The sequence below is a fragment of the Kryptolebias marmoratus genome, linkage group LG3 (genome assembly GCF_001649575.2).
Source record: "Kryptolebias marmoratus isolate JLee-2015 linkage group LG3, ASM164957v2, whole genome shotgun sequence".
NCBI classification, from domain to species: Eukaryota; Metazoa; Chordata; class Actinopteri; order Cyprinodontiformes; family Rivulidae; genus Kryptolebias; species Kryptolebias marmoratus.
In genome coordinates, this window is record NC_051432.1 from 4020845 (window position 1) to 4038729 (window position 17885).

The window sequence follows — 17885 nt, forward strand, 5'->3', positions numbered from 1 at the left end:
GGCTGCACTTCGTCTGGCCCCTCACCTAGGACCTGTCTGCCTTGGGTGACCCTACTAGGGGCATGAAGCCCCTGACAGCATAGCTCCTAGGATCATTGGGACACTCAAACCCCTCCACCACGATAAGGTGGCAGCCCAGGGACAGGGCTAAGCAACCAAACCAATGAAAACCAATGGGGCCCTCGCAAAAGTGTGTGTCTGAGGGAGTTGGAGCAACATGAAGGGAAACCCCGTTTGCAGCTTATCAGTCAGAGTGTATGGCAAACAACGAAGATACCAGCATCAGCTTCATACCATCTTCCTCAGGGTTTGGTTGATGTCCAGCTGAGTCTTTCATTTCTCACATTTCTACAAAATTTTAAAATGTGACAAAGAAAACAAACACTAGGAAACAAGGAGGTTTCAAATGCCTAAATAACAAACATTTGTCTGGCTGAAAGTTGTTTTCTTGAGTTACCTTTCAGAGACTAAATATACAGAAACAAAATCCTCCTCTTATCTAAAAAAATTAAACTTAACTACATGAAAAAAATTACACTCACTGTACTCCCTAACTGACCACAAAACAGGAGAAAGCCAAACAAGTTGAAGGTGAATTGCAAACCAAAAAAAACATCAACAACTACAACAGGAAGAAAATAATGACGATAATAATAGGAAGAAAAAAATAAAATAGAAATCATACACACCATTAAAAAATATCACTTAGGGAAAAAACACATAACATGGCACCGCTAATGCCCTGAGATGGATGACTGAGATGATGATTAATGGTTTTCATTTGCTCGTTGCAGACACTGTCTGAATGTCTGTTTCCACACCAACACAATAATTTTGGGCACAAAATGTTTTTCTAGTGCAGACATGACTTCATCAAATGTTGTACCTTGTTCTAGAAGTGTGTAGAACAAACAATATCCCTCTTCTCCTAAGCAGTGTAGTAAAATGGCACATCGTCTTTCTTTCAGCCAGCTGTTTCCTTGTGCATTTATGACAAACATGTAATCATCAAACATTTTACACCATGTTGTAAATAGCATAGAAGGCTCATCAGCATGATGCAAGAATGGCGGTGGACTCAGTACTGAAGCGCTCATCCTTCGTAGCCAATTTTGTTAAATAAAATCAGGAGCTGGCTGGTAAAACTGACTAACTTTATTACTAACATGGTAACAGGTCAAGCACCATTACAGGACTCTTCATTCTCTACCAGTCACATCCTTCTCTGCATCTCTACTATACCATTCTTTTGCAACCTACAGTGTCTTAGTGGTACGATCTAGGGACCAAAAGTAATAACAGCAACATAAATGCATTCATTGTGTAGACCTCAGAACACAACACAATAACAAGAGATTTTATAAAAAGCTTTGCACTGGGGACAGTTCTTTGTGTGTTTAAAGACACATTAAATCCAGCATTACATGTTTTCCTTGATATAGTCATTCTTATACAGTGAGAACAGTTGCTCAAACCAGGTAGCAAATATAGTATTGTGAGTTTTCAATGAATGTGTGAATGATTGTAGCGTGAAGCACTTTGGGGTCCTTGGACTAGACAAAGCGCTATACAAGTGCAAACTATTTACCATTTGTCTGCTTTTCCTTTACTCTGAAGTAGTGGTGTGCCATATCATCTCATTTACGGTAATACCAGTTGATTTTTTTGACACCGGTGAAAAATTAATATTGCTTTATCATATGATGACGTATTTTAATAGAGCCTGACCTGTGCAGCGTGAGGCGCTATGTGGTCCACACTTCTTACCAGCCGGTGGTGGTAATTCTTCCTATAGTTGTTTGCTAACTGCCATTAAAACAAAGAAGAAGAAGCACAAGGCGCTGCGAGCGTGACCTAGCAAACATGGCAGAGCACAACATGGAAATACCTCTCAAGAGTCCCAATTTTTTTTTTTTTTTTAAAAAACGAGTAACTTCTGTTGTTTGGAATTATTTTGGTTTTAGGCTAGGTAAGGGTGGAAACACGTCGAATCTGTTTATAAAAAAAAGTGGAATATTGTAAGTGATATTGTTAACACAGTATTTAAAAAAATATATTGTAATATGATTTTTGGCAATATTGCCCACCACTCTTCTGAGTTGACCAAAGCGGAAAACATCCATCCATTTTCTTTACCTGCTTCTCCATTCCTGGTTTGCGGGGAGCTGGTGCCTATCCCCAGCAGTCACTGTGCAAGAGGCGGGGGACAAGTCCATCGCAGGGCATAGAGACAAACAACCATTCACACTCTCACCTAGGGACAATTTTAGAGTTATCAATTAACCTCACATGCATGTTTTTGGTCTGTGGGAGGAATCCGGAGTATCCCCACGTGAGCGCAGGGAGAACATGCATACTACACCCAGAAAGGCCCCAGGCCAGGAAGCGATCCTGCAACCTTCTTGCTGGAAGGCAACAGTTCTAACCACTACACCACTGTGCCACCACGCAGTGGAAAACATATTCTATCTTTTCATACATGTTGAAGAAGTTACTTCTTCCTTTTGCTCCCCAGATCCTGAGCGGCGTGATTCTGGAGGTTTTGTCTGAAGATTTCCCTGAATGCTTCACAGCTGAGGTGCAGTTGGTGTGGACCAAACTGATGGGGGCGCTGTACTGGCATGTGACGGGGGCCTACACAGAGGTGGGCTGGCTCCAAGTCTCCAGCTCGGCAGTGTGAAGAAGGAAAATGAATTAGAAGCTAATAGTACGGAAAAGAAGTAAATCAATGTGTGTGAGGAAAAATGTGGACGAAGAGTTTTGGTCAGATGCATCAAATTAACACATAAATCTGTACTTTGCTCTGCAGATCAGTTGGATACCAAATGTTAGCTAGACATCAATTTCCTTGTTTTAGCTTCTGTTCGTGGTGTTTTGATATGTGTTTTAGCAGAAGAGGCCGTTGTTTCCAATGCTGATGATATCGCTCTTTTCTTGGTGATTTCTGTTGCTGATAGAAGAGAGTAAATCCTCACTTCATGCACAACTGAATGCTTCTTGATTAAAGAACCACCAAGAGATTAAAGCAAACAACTCCAAAAACTTTCAGGAGATGACCGACCCTTCTTCAGCTCTACCATCAAGCATGCTAAGCTTTTTACTTCAGCGAAGAAAATTTGTATCTTACATTGAAAGTAGCTGTGAACGTAAAATTCTTAGTGTCTTTTCCAACACTGATCTCAAAGCTGAGCTCATTTTTGATCAGACTCAGTTAAACAGGTTAAAATTTCAAAGGTGAAAGAACAGGCCCCTTAACTAACTGCATAAAAATACACTTTTTCAGACCATTGTGAGGTAACCAGTTAGTACTTGTATAATGGTAAACTGGTAGTTAGTTATTAAAGGAAAAAGAAAAGGTATAAAAATGAGTTTAAAGTGTCAGCATGAGTCAGTCCAGCTTTTGTTGTGATCTGACATGAAACCACATTTAAATAAGATCAACCATTAACTACTGAAATTCTATTTAGTCTTGTAAGCAGTTCTACTGGTAGTTATGAGGACATGTCAAAGGACAAATAGTACATTATTTTATCTATCAGGACACACTCTCCTCTTAGCACTTTGTCAGCTCTTAGATTCTAACTTACAGCTGTTTGAAGTGGTCTTTATTTTAATAAATCATATAGAAAATACACGTAGCAAAGATAAAGAAAGTTCAAGTGCACGCTTTACTGCATGCAACACAGAAATGCTGTTTACAGTTTAAACAAGTGTCACAAACATGCATGTGAAATAAAACTTCTGAAGTCTCAAATTTATTAAAGCCTAAATTTGTTGCTTCATTACAGTGATCATGTAAAACTATTGTACAGAACTTGAGCTCTCTGTTCACTAAAGGGCTAGTTTAGCTCCTTTGGAGTGCGGTTTCTGTGGTGCAGCTTTGAGTTGTCAGTACCTTGCAGTAGACAGCATAAGTTAAGCTGACAGATACTCAGAAGAGGGCCCAGTTAAGAGCAAATGTTCACTATCTAAAACAACTCCAACCTTAAGCTCTTCACTGTAGATTCTTAAATCGTGTTACTTTTGCATCAAATAAATACTCTGATTGTAAAGTTTTCACATTTCATGAAGAAAAATCAAGATAACTGGATTGCTACTGATAGTGATCGCAGCATTTAAATGGCTCATTTGGGAGTCAAAGTCACATTAACAGATCTTCTTAAATCTCAACTGCAGGGAACTAAAAGTCTGAAACCCTGCTGGGATTTGTTGAAATAATCGTTTGAAGTGCCCTTCTGTATAAAAGTCATGAACAATTAATGTCGTACATTAGACATTGTAGATAGCTGCTTGAGTTTAATTCTGGCAGGACTGATGAGCTAAAGGCTAGTTCAAACAGAGCTGAGACCAAAGTGGGTTTCTGTTGGCTTAAAACAGCTTTGAGCTAAAGGAAACTTTTTAGCCATTTTACTTCATGTCCATTTTGTGTTATATAGTTATTTACATAGATTTCAATGATTATTTTTAAGCCAAAATGCAGCAGCAGCAATTTGAGAGAGATCACCAAACTTCTGCCAAATTGACTATAGATGTGAAACTGATGGTGGTTCAAAAGTTTAAACATCGTTTGAATGAACAGCTATTAAATTTGAAGACTGAAGCTGTTTTGAAACAGGAGATTTTGCTTTGGAAGTGGGACCACTTGCATAAGCTATTATTTCATCAGTACAGTTTATTTGCATTTGCAAATAACCACAGAATTATATTTAAATATAAATATCAATTTAAAAATATTGTGAAACTGATGTAAAGGTTTTATAAGCGTTTGCTTGAAGTCTTATAAAACTTTTAATATTGGAATTGGTTTACGACAACAGCAGTACACCTTAGTCTTTCACTTACTCAAACTAGCCATTAGCTCATCAATCCAGCCAGTCTTAAACTCTTTTCTCAAACTGAGGTTGTTCAAAGAGCTATCTGCAACAGGTAAGATACTGATTGTTCATAACCTTTCCACAGAAACCTACTTCAAAAGATCTGAACTGTCCATTTCAGTGTGACACATCCAAAACGTTGGCAGACCTGTTGCTTAAATTGCTCAGCTAAATCAATTTTGACATATAATTGTTTTAACTCTTGATGTTTAATCCAGAAGCCAACTAGAACACAAAGAGATATTTGAATATAAAAATGTTGCATATTGTTGTTTATTTCTGTGGGCGTCTGGTCTGAGTGAAGCATCTTTAAGACCACACATACAAATACACCTCATGATGTTCGGTAAAGCGAAAAAGTTTGAACTTTTTAGCTACAAACAGGGAGCTGTTGGTTGATGAAGCCCCAGCTTCAGGACCATGGAGTTGTTGACTGTTAATAGAGCCTTTTTGTGTCCAAATACAGTAATTCCTTGTGTTTAGGGGACCTTCACCCCTTTCTATATTTTACTGTCATGTTTAACTTTACTGAAGTATATTTGTATAAGTAAACAGTGGATAAATGTGTATATTCTGAGCCTGCAGCTCTCTGACATGCTGGTGTGTTGATGTGTTGAAGAGGACTGTTCTTGCTTTCTGTTGTATGCCTTTCATTTTCATCATACAACCACACTCTAACAGTGTAAAAGTGAGAGGGAGAATATCAGCAGGTGGACTTAATCAGCAGACACACACACACACACACACTCACAAAGAGGCGCACAGTCAGAACAGTGTTAATATTTACAGGACTGTCAGATAGTTTACTTCCTGAAAAGCTTGTTGGAGACACACTGCTTTAAAGGCTGCATTAGGAGCTTTAAAAAGCAACTTCAGGGGTTCCTGAAAAGCAGGACCACCATCTGTCTGTTTCTTCAAGCTATCATTCTGTCACATGAAATGAAATCCAAGCGCCTAACTTTTCTTTACCTAACCAAACTGCCTTTGAACAGTCCCCATCTGTGAATCTCGCTCAATCAATTCCCAAACAGCAAATCTGTTTAGGATGGACATCTGATCCAATCTGCAGTTTGCATCTGCTCTGGTGACGTCCTGCATCTCATCTGAACTCCGTCAGCAACAGCATCTGGCATTAATGAAGAGCTAATGAGACTCCTCTCCTCCTCGGTGGGTCGTTTATCTGCTGTAACTTCCTATTGTCTCTGCCGGGATCGTTCACCCGAGAGCAAAAACAATTATGACCGGACAGATGGTTTCAGACCTGCTGCATAGTGTCAGCCATTCATAACAACGCTAAGCAGAAACATAACCCATTCAGATAAAAGCGCTGTAAACATAGTTACAGTCAAGAATAAATATCAGAGATGAAATCATTTATGTAATGCTCTAATTGATGCATCGTGCTGTGTCTTAGACCAAAGCCTAATTAGCTATTCTAATTTTTCTTTTGAAGCTGAAATAAACAAACCTTGCTGTGTGATTCAGTGCATTTTATGAACAAGAAAACCAAGAGAAGATGATGTTTTTAAAACAGAAATACAGTGCTCGTTTCTCTGAAGTTCATTTAAAAAAAACCTTGATAAAACTGAAAGAGGTTTTATACACAAAAAACAAAAAATATTGGTGCTTTGTTCACAGCAAAGTCAAACAGAGGAAAAACTCTAAATATTAGACTAAACGTTAATTAAAAGCTATTCATTTCAAAGTATAAAATAAAACCTAAAAATGGTTACCCTGAACTGTATCAAATGGTGCTGTTTAAAATGGATCACTCTAGTAGTTTTGCAGATGTATGATATCCAATTCTGAAATGCAGATACTCACTTAATGTAATCAAAACACTCAACTGAATCCATCAAAAAACAAATTTTAAGTCTATTTGAATTTAGATTGTTTTGGAAACTTGTATGCATATTTTACTCAACAAATCAGAGCGTACTTACATACCAATGCATCAAAAACTGTCAGACTTTTTAATCCCAAACTGCTAGAAATCTCCACTGTTGACCTATTTTGAGTCACTTTAGCTACTTCTTTGGTGGAAGTGGCAGCCGTTCACAAACTTTGCCTTTAAATTTTATTTTAAAGACACATTTTGCAATGATATGATAAAAGTATCTATGGATTTATTTGACTGGTCTTTGTGACATTGCATAGAGTTAAACCTGGTATTACAATGATGTTGCATTATTTCATTTTCCAAAAATCTTTTTTTATACACTTTATCTGCATACATCTTGAGTGAACATGCGGGAAGAAACAGAATAAAATTCAAATCCCTTTCCCCAGCAGACTGCACAGATAGAATTATCTTGGAAATGAGCACAATTGAAACTAATTACATCAATAATTGCTCCACTCTCCAGCAGCAAAGGCAGTGAAGTTAAAATACCATCACACACCAGAGTTTGGCAAGTAAAAATGGGCAATGTTTCAAGTTTTCAGAGAAATAATTCTCCTTGTCTTCTCCTGCCTTAAGAACAAACTGAACTGGAGATATATTAAAACCTCTGGGGGTTTTTTTTACGCTAATGCTCTGTTAAAATACAGGAGACATTTCTGTTTTGTTATTGTTCTCCAAGTTAACCAGGAAGAACTCGCATCAAAATGTGGAACAGCTACACTGATTCACGGTAAAAGCCAGAGCATGGTCCTCAACTAGTGGTGAAGCAAGTGTCACCAGATGTGAAGGAATGTAAAAATCTTTTAAAAAATCTTTTTGATGTTATGAGTTTGTGAAAGTTTGCAATTCATCCCAGAGTCCCAAACACAAGAAAGATTTGTTGGAGAAGACTAGCAGAACGGTGTATACAAACCATCAAAATAACAAGCAACAGTGAATTTAAAAGTCATTTTTAACAACAACTAAATACAACACATAATAATAAATCTAACCTTAAATAACCTAAATAATAACAGTTCTGCTTATTTTTAGATAGATTTGTGTGCCTGATTTTTGGTTGTTTCTAAAAGGCAGTGGAGGTGTTTGCTGTTACCATGGTAACCCTGAAAAACGAAAGCTAATTGCAGACAGAAGTTAAATTAATGCCATAAGAGCCTTTAACATGAACAGACTGACTTTGATGTCCATCTATACTGAACATAAGATTTTATACTTGCTTTAGCCCCAAACAGTAAAAATATTGTTTCACCTGCAACATTATGAAAAGAAATAAATATTATCTGCAATGATCTTTAATGAAATGATAATGAAATTAGCTTAGGTGCTTAACAGTGATGTGATTCTCAGGTCTTTTGTTTCATACCTGTCCTGTCCTGAGAGTCTAACTGCAGCCGAGTCACATAAATCTCATACATCAGCAAACCCAACCAACCTGACCTGATGGGATACCCTGACTCTAACAATAGCATCTTTAATTTCTTAATGTCATCTTCCCCATCTGACTTCCTTCCCTCGCTGCTGTTGTCTTTTTATAACCAAACTGTATTAATGTTGTTTGCTCTCAGACAGACCTGCAGCCTGTCTGCTGAGATTGTGTTTGAAGCACAGAGGTGTTCAAACACAATCTGGATTTTGTCACTATTTATTGCACCTAATATTTACAAAAAGTCCCTAATATCTGTAAATTTAAAGACCCAATGACTGACTTAGCTTTTCCAGAGTTTGTTCCTTTCACTCATAACAACTCTGTCATCCCTCTTAATAATTTGGTAGTTTAACATTTGTTGTCTGTGTTAAAGTGCTGTGAATGAAACCACATTGACAAGCCGGATGTCTTCTGGAGAAAAACTTTATGGTCAGACGAGACAAAGACTGAGCTTTTTAGCTACAATGATAAAAATTATAATTGGAGGAAACAAGTAAAACTTTCAAACTTAAGAACACTGTATCAGCTGTCAAGCATGGTGGCGGTAGCAACATGCTGTGGCACTGCATTTCACAAATGTCCCTTTTCCACGGCTCTAAAGGTCCTGGCTCGAGTCTACTCGGCTTGCTTTGCGCGCGTTTCCACCGGCATTTTTTTGAGTCCGGCCCTACTTTTTTGGTCCCTGCTTCGGAGTAGGGCCAGCCGGGTGGGCCCTGCTTTCGTAGGTGAGGCAAGCTTAGTTCCTGTTCACTCATTGGTCGTGGGTGTGACCAGATGCAAGCAAAAAGAGCGAACGGTAGGAATATAAACAACAGCGTTAGCTTACCCTGCAACGTTCATGCCGTCTGTCCCCCAGCTGAAGGCGCTGTAAAGCCTGAAATCTCCGGCGGATAACAGCTATCCTACTCCGCGCAACAATCACAGCATCCAGAGCATTTCTTCCACTGCGCCTCTCTTCCTGAAGTCTCAAGAGAATCCCCATAAGTTTAAAAAACAGCAACAACACAGGGCGAACGTTGTCCATAGCGCTTTCGTTGTTTACACAAATGGCATCAAGTTTCTGTAGGGCAACCGAAACTTGCGCCCCCATGACATTATGTCATGTCATTGTGACCCAAGGGCAGAGGAGTGTTAGGTTTGTGGCCTAAGTTAAAAGCCAGATTTGCACCAGAAAACTAACCAATTTAAATGAACTCTACCAATTTGCCAAGAAGAACAGTGGTCAAATATCAGTCAGAATTATGTCAGAAGTTTGTTGATGGATACATAAAGTATCTGGTCCTGGTGCAACTTGCTAAGGAAGATTTACCCAAGTAGTGGTGGGAGTGTATGTTTATTTATGACTGTGTGGATCAGCGAAAATCCACAATAAATTTAATCTAGTGCACCCAATTCTTGTTTTTAAAAAACACTGAAGTTGTATGTTGTATATTAATTAAACCATGAAAAAGAATGGTTCAAATAACTAATAATAATAAAAAAATTAACATGGGATTCAACTAACAGCATCCACTACAATGTCTGGTTATATGCATTCTGGTGCATTTTATTTACATATATTGTGGATTATCCCTAACAACAATAACTAGAGCAAAAATTACATAACATTTCTATATTACAAACATTTACTCCTGCAACAACTTTTAGGACTATAACTGGGATTCAGTCTAAGTTGATGGTCATGTGAACAGGTTAATGGAAAAATACAGGCAGAAAGAAAACCTGCCATAATCCAACTGTTTGGTTAAAATTGAAATGCTTTGCACTGTGAACCAGTGTAGTTATTACACATTTTGTCTGATGAAAAGACAAAAACATTAAACAGTAATTAACAAACACAACCTCTCTAGATTTGAACATTTGTACATAGCTGCTGATGTTCACTGAAGCCTAAACAGGGTTATTTTCATGCTGAACTTTAGGCTTGTATACTGAGGCACGCAGAGATGAGTCACACAAGTGGATAAAAATACACCCAGCAGTCAAATAAACCTCAGAGTAAACTATTTCCACTTCAGTTCAAATGGCTCTGGAGACAGCAAAGCTGTTGTCGCTTATAAAACATTTGCTGGGTCCTTTGCCAGACTTTTCGACACGAGGTTCAACCCTAAACAACTCACAGTTCAGAAGGATTTTTGTCAGGTGAACTTTGCTAACATATGTTACGCTAACTCACACACATGCAACAGGGCGTACCTCTAAATGCCAATAAACTACTGCTGAACTCCTTACAAAACACCTTAAGCAAAAAAAAAAAAAACATCTTTCATTTGCTCTGAACTTAATTTCTCTTTCAGCAATGAAAGGGATCACAGCATGTGTAGAACTTTGTGTTTTTGTTGTGCAATGTTCCTGTCTGCCAGTCGAAAAGTGAGAACTTTATATTTTTCTAAATATCTCTCTGAGAAGGGTTCATTGTATTTGAATTCTGTTTGCACATGTTCTTGTGAATGGCGCTGTCAGTGAGAGTGAGTGCAGTGGCTTTGTAGTGTATTCAGCATGTATGCACAGACTTCATCAATAAACTATGCTTGTAAATGTGTCTGTTTTTTTCTTTAAAAAATTAGTAGTCTAGCATTCTTTGAATGAAAGCATATCACCCACTGTCTTTCATGTCAGAGTGTTAAACTAAGATCATTTCAGTTAATGTAGCTGTTTTGGTCAAACCTTATAAATGTGGTTTTATGCAATGTTGGGATATATTGCAAGACCTGTTAGCACTCAGAGTATATGTTTAGGATGACTGTCACTCACCACCACATCAAACTTTAGCTCAATATCTGTAAATTTGACTGAGTTATAGACAGTTTTGTGTTTGCTATTGTTACTTAGTTGTAGCAGCCATCTTGAATCAGATTGACTCTAAAAGTTAATCAGTTGATGTACATCCAATGATCAGTTTCAGAGAGTTTCATTAAAAAATGTCAAGTGGCTCATGAGATATTTTGCCAACATGACAGACATACGTACACCCACATCCAGACATGAGCAAAATCGTCATTGCCTTTTGCCTTCAACAGTGGGTGACAATAAACAGGAAGTTTGATGTTTAATTTGCTAATTTCGATTTAAAAAGTGACTTTTAGTGCAGTTCTTACTGCTTGCTTAAGATTTATGTGAATCTGTTGTCAGGTTCCAGGCTAAAATAAATCTGATCACTAGTAAAATAATCATTTTTCATTGATTCATGAGTCAGGCAGTTCAGTGTTTCCTATCACTACTGATCCACCAAGAAACATTGCATCCAGGTTACATCACCTGGACAAACTGCATGTGTGTTCAAACACTGGACTCACATTTTCCTCCACATTCATTGGGAGAAAGACAAGCATTAAGCAGTAGCAATCAGACTGAAATGAGCTGCTTATCTCCTAAAAGAAGCTGAAGCAGCAGTATAGTCCACAAGTGCTCAGTATAAAATGATGTAATACGAAGTTTGAAGGCGAAACGAGCAGGACAGAATCAGAGACCTGTTCCTGCACATCCTATTCTATAATGTGAAAGCATTAAAGATGAAATCGACAAAACTCTGTTTCTATATGAGGTTTAGTTTGGTCAGAAGTTTACAGACAATCATTGCATAAAATTAAATAATTTGGGGCTTTTAACAATGATGTCAAACTGTTTTGTTTTTTTCAGGTTGAAATGATGCAACTTACAACATACAACTTTAATGAGTTTTTAAAATTAATAGGGTACATAAATCTGAATTTCTTGCTACTTTAAATCATAATTCGTTGGTTTGCAAAAAGGCTGAGGTCAGGTCTTTGGGAAGGCCATTCCAGATGTTTGATGTTAGCCTGTTGTATCCAATCAGAAACCAGTTCTAGTGTCTGTTTGGAATCATTGTTCTGACGAAGCACCGAGTTGTGTCAAAGTTTCAACCGTCTAGGTGATTTGATGTGAAGTTGAAGAATATCAAAGTAGACGTCCTTTTTCATTTTATTCACTTTGTCCAATGCACTAATACCACAGCATGATGCGACCACCACCATGCTTTATAGTTGATATGTCATGGTTTGTCTACGATTTGACCCACAAGCAGAAAACTCACAAGACACTGGCAGTAAGTTAAAGATTTATTGTCCAGAAGGTAAGTGAAAACTGGAACATGGATTCCACTGGAACACGGACTCTTTGCGGCTCTGGATTCAGGAAGTACTTGGAGAGGAAGAGGTAAGGTTAGATGTGGTTCCGTTTCAACCCACAGTGATCCTTTGAAGCTGGTGGTATTTAGCTTACGGGTTGTGGAGTCGGACCAAGCTGGAGCAGGTTGGCGGCGGCCGTGAACGGAGGAGAGCGGACAGGTTTCGGTCACGAATGAGGTAAGTTCCTTGAGCAGCTTGAATCTCCACTCAGCAGTTCTTTTGTTCTGGAGAATCCCCAGACTGTATTTCAGAGTTTCCTTTAGAACAACAAAACACAAGGTTAACAGGTACATACAGGGTATCCTTCAAGGCTATGATTCAGAAGTTCAGGGGAGCTTGAAGTACCACGAATGGCAATACTCAGGCGTCGACTGAGTGGCAGCATGCTCCTTATATGCCTCTCCCTAATGACCCTCATCTGATCCAGGTGTGTCTCATAATCCCCATCCACTCTCCAGAACGCTCCATGCCGCCACCTGCTGGACAGAAACAAACATACTCCACAAACCCCAACAGTACCCCCTCCTCAACGGCTGCCCCCTGGCAGCCCAGAAGATGTGGAAGGGATGGAAGCAAGGTAATCCGAGATCAACGTGGCATCACAAATAAAAGATCTCGGCACCCAGGATCGTTCCTCTGGACCATAACCCTCCCAGTCCACCAGGTACTGCCATCCACGACCCTGACGGCGAGAGTCCACTATCCGCCGTACTGTGTACACCGGATGTCCCTCGAACATCCGGGCGGGAGGAGGGGGCTTGGCTGGAGGGCATAGCGGACTGGCTAGGACCGGCTTGATTTGGGACACATGAAACACTGGATGTATCTTCAACGAGGAAGGGAGTCGAAGGCGCACAGCAGAAGGACTGATCACAGAACCAATTTCAAATGGTCCGATAAACCTAGGAGCCAGCTTTTTGGACACTGATTTCAAAGGAATATCACGGGATGAAAGCCACACCTTCTGGCCAGGTATGTACGTAGGAGCAGCTCTACGTCTACGGTCAGCAAAACGTCTGTTCTGCTCCACCGTACGCTGTAATGATGCCCTAGTAGCACTCCATACTTTGCTGCATCTTTGAATATGTTGCCGAACTGTCTTAACTTTAATGTCTCTCTCTTCTGAAGGGAATAATGGAGGTTGATACCCCAGAGCTATTTCAAAAGGCGAACGTCCAGAGGCAGCAGAGACAAGACTATTGTGGGCGTACTCTACCCAGGGGAGGAACTTACACCAATCCCGGGAGTCTTCAGCACAGAGGCAGCGAAGTGAGGACTCCAGTTCCTGGTTCATTCGCTCCACTTGGCCGTTAGACTGAGGGTGGTAACCAGATGTGAGAGAGACCTTTGCATCCAGAGCATGACAAAAAGATTTCCATACCTGAGATGTGAATTGTGGTCCCCGATCTGATAAGACCTCGGTCGGTATGCCATGTAATTTGAACACATGTTTTACGAGAAGCTGGGCCGTCTGGAAAGCTGAGGGAAGCTTACGGAGAGCAATGAGATGACAAGACTTGGAAAACCGGTCAATTATTGTAAGAATGGTAGTCATACCTTGTGATGGTGGGAGTCCAGTTACAAAGTCAATAGCGATGTGGGACCAGGGTCGTGTAGGAATGGGTAAGGGTTGCAGAAGACCCGCTGGAGCTTGGTGGGACGGCTTATTTCTGGCACACGTGGGGCAGGCTGACACATACTCCTTAATGTCCTTATACAGGGATGGCCACCAGAACCGCCGTGTGATCATGGCAATGGTTCGACTAGCTCCGGGATGAGCTGAGAACTTAGCAGAATGAGCCCAGTGAATGAGTTGAGAACGGACAGCTGAGGGTACATAACTTTTGTGGGGGGGTCCACCGGGAGGTCCGGGCTCCTTTAACTGAGCCTGCTTAATAATGTCCTCTATCTCCCATGAGAGTGAGCCCACCACACACTTCGGCGACAGGATAGGTGAGGAGTCCCGTTCGAACTCATCCTTGGAGAACTGTCTAGAAAGAGCATCAGGCTTTACGTTCTTAGAACCTGGGCGAAAAGAAATTGACAGGTTAAATCGAGAGAAAAATAATGACCATCGTGACTGACGGGAATTTAGCCTCTTAGCTGACTGAATGTAGGACAGATTCTTGTGATCGGTCCACACCAAAATGGGATGTTCGGCGCCCTCCAACCAATGTCTCCATTCTTCCAGTGCCAATTTAATGGCTAACAACTCACGATCTCCAACATCATAATTCCTCTCAGCAGGAGATAACTTACGCGAGAAAAATGCACAGGGATGCAATTTTTCATCCTCCTCAGCTCGTTGTGACAATACAGCACCAACCCCAGAATCTGAAGCGTCAACCTCCAGAACAAACTGTCTTAACGGATTGGGTTGAGTCAGGATAGGAGCCGTAGCAAATCTCTGCTTGAGATTGGAGAATGCTGAGTCCGCTTCAGGAGTCCAGGCAAACGTGACTTTGGTGGAGGTCAGTGCAGTCAATGGAACTACTGTCTGGCTGTAACTCCTAATAAAGCGTCTGTAGAAATTAGCGAAGCCCAAGAACCTCTGCAGTTGTTTCCTGGTCTCCGGGACAGGCCAGTCCAGAATAGCACTTATCTTTCCGGGATCCGACCGAACCTGTCCGCTCTCAAGGATGTGACCCAGGAAGGTAACAGATGCTTTATTGAACTCACATTTCTCAGCTTTAACACACAACCGATTCTCCATGAGGCGCTGCAGTACAAGGCGGACATGTTTCTGATGTTCAACAGGGTTTTTGGAATAAATGAGTATATCATCCAGATATACGAATACAAAAACATTAATAAAGTCTCGTAGAACATCATTAACTAGGGCTTGGAAGACAGCTGGGGCATTCGTGAGCCCGAAAGGCATCACCAGATACTCGAAATGGCCCAGAGGAGTCTTAAATGCCGTCTTCCATTCATCACCCTGGCGTATTCGCACCAAATGATAGGCATTACGTAGGTCCAGTTTAGTGAAGATGGTAGCGCCCTCCACTGGTTCAAAAGCTGATGACAATAAAGGTAAGGGATACTTGTTTTTTACAGTTATTTGGTTTAACCCTCTGTAGTCAATACAGGGTCTTAAAGATCCATCCTTTTTACCTACAAAAAAGAACCCTGCTCCTAGTGGAGAAGATGACGGCCGGATGAAACCTGCTGCTAAGGACTCGTTTATATATTTCTCCATTGCTTGCCGTTCAGGGCGAGAAATATTAAACAATCTGCTGGAAGGTAAAGGAGCCCCTGGGAGTAAGTCGATAGCACAATCGTATGGCCTATGAGGGGGCAAGGATTGAGCTGGAACTTTACTGAATGCTCGTTTCAAATCCTGATACTCTTTGGGAATGCCAGCGAGATCCTTAATATCCATTTCCTCTTCCGCACCCACCTGACCAGTAGGTGGCAGTGCGGATTGCAGACAGGTTGAATGGCATCTCTCTGACCAGGTTTCTACTCGGGAATTAACCCAATCCAAATGGGGGTTATGCAGCTGTAACCACCTGTATCCAAGAACAATGACTGGACTAGAAATGGGAAACACAAAAAATGTTATTGTCTCTTGGTGGTTCCCAGAAACCCATAGTTGCATCGGTCTAGTCTTGTGTGTAATCAAATTAAGTTCTCTCCCATCAAGGGCGGAAACACGTAAAGGAATAGACATTTCAACAGTCTCAATTCCTGCCTGCTCCACGAACTCTATATTAATAAGACTCTGTTCACAGCCTGAATCAATCAAAGCTGCCACATCCACAGATTCTTGACCAACCTTGAGCACAGCATTAAGTGTTAGCCGAGGGGTTTCTTCGGTCCCGTTTTGGTCCATCAGAACCCCCCGGTCTGATGGACCCTCCCTTTTGGCCTCGCCGAACTGAAATTCTTATTCCTCGCTGAACATGCAGCCAAAAAATGATCCGAGGCGCCACAGTATAGACATAATCCTTCCTTCCTTCTTCTCAATTTCTCCTCTGGTTCTAACTGCGTGCGACCCAGTTGCATGGGTTCCGTCTCAGGCTGTTCTCTAGCCTCAGGACCTTGGTATACTGGTCTGCGTGACGGTGATAATCTCTTGTGTGACAAAAAACTCTCAACACGTTGCTTCTTGCGGTCTCTCATACGATTATCTATACGAATAGCCAGGGAAATTAATTCATCAAGTGTCTCGGGTTCCTCACGAACCGTTAACTCATCTTTCAAAGACTCATTTAATGATTGATTAAATGCAGCTTTAAGCGCCAAGGCGTTCCAACCTGAAGATGCCGCTAAGGTGCGAAATCTTATGGAATGTTCTGCCACAGAATGTGAGCCTTGCTTTAATTTTAACAAGTCTCGAGACCGCTGTGTCTTGTCCTCATTAATGGAAAACACCATCTTAAATTCATCCAAAAACGCTTGAAAAGTGCAGCCAAAGTTGACAGGATCAGTAAAACGTGCTTCTGCCCATAATAACGCCTTTCCAGTGAGGAGACCCAAAATAAACGAGATCTTCGCTCCATCGGTAGGGAAAGACTGAGGAGATCTATTGAACACTAAGGCACATTGTAGCAAAAATCCTCCACACCCAGACTCACCTGAGTATTTCTCAGGATTAGGTGAACTGACGTCACGGGTATTCATCAGACGCTGACTCTCCACAGGAGGTTTACTCTGGAACGTTGCGCCATCTGCTGGAGAAGAAGACGGGTTACTTGTTAGTCGGAGAAGGAGTTGAGTGATCTGATCCATACGTTGATTGGTTGCTTCCTGCTGGTCATGTAGTGCTCGGAGCACACTCTCATGAGATTGTAAAAGTTGATGCTGTTCTGCCATAGTTATCCTGAGAGCTTCTGCTGGGTCTGTTTGGCCTGAGTATTCTGTCATGGTTTGTCTACGATTTGACCCACAAGCAGAAAACTCACAAGACACTGGCAGTAAGTTAAAGATTTATTGTCCAGAAGGTAAGTGAAAACTGGAACATGGATTCCACTGGAACACGGACTCTTTGCGGCTCTGGATTCAGGAAGTACTTGGAGAGGAAGAGGTAAGGTTAGATGTGGTTCCGTTTCAACCCACAGTGATCCTTTGAAGCTGGTGGTATTTAGCTTACGGGTTGTGGAGTCGGACCAAGCTGGAGCAGGTTGGCGGCGGCCGTGAACGGAGGAGAGCGGACAGGTTTCGGTCACGAATGAGGTAAGTTCCTTGAGCAGCTTGAATCTCCACTCAGCAGTTCTTTTGTTCTGGAGAATCCCCAGACTGTATTTCAGAGTTTCCTTTAGAACAACAAAACACAAGGTTAACAGGTACATACAGGGTATCCTTCAAGGCTATGATTCAGAAGTTCAGGGGAGCTTGAAGTACCACGAATGGCAATACTCAGGCGTCGACTGAGTGGCAGCATGCTCCTTATATGCCTCTCCCTAATGACCCTCATCTGATCCAGGTGTGTCTCATAATCCCCATCCACTCTCCAGAACGCTCCATGCCGCCACCTGCTGGACAGAAACAAACATACTCCACAAACCCCAACAGTACCCCCTCCTCAACGG

At 41.1% G+C, this 17885-nt stretch overlaps 1 protein-coding gene across 1 annotated transcript in view; it reads left to right on the forward strand.

Moving 5' to 3' along the window:
- cygb2 (cytoglobin 2) overlaps nucleotides 1-9050 on the forward strand; it is a 41851-nt gene extending 32801 nt beyond the window's left edge. Inside the window, exon 3 of the mRNA XM_017437897.3 lies at nucleotides 2516-9050. Coding sequence (XP_017293386.1) covers nucleotides 2516-2680 — 165 coding nt within the window. The 3' untranslated portion in view covers nucleotides 2681-9050. The remainder of the gene's footprint in view (nucleotides 1-2515) is intronic.
- The last annotated feature ends 8835 nt before the right edge of the window (nucleotides 9051-17885 follow it).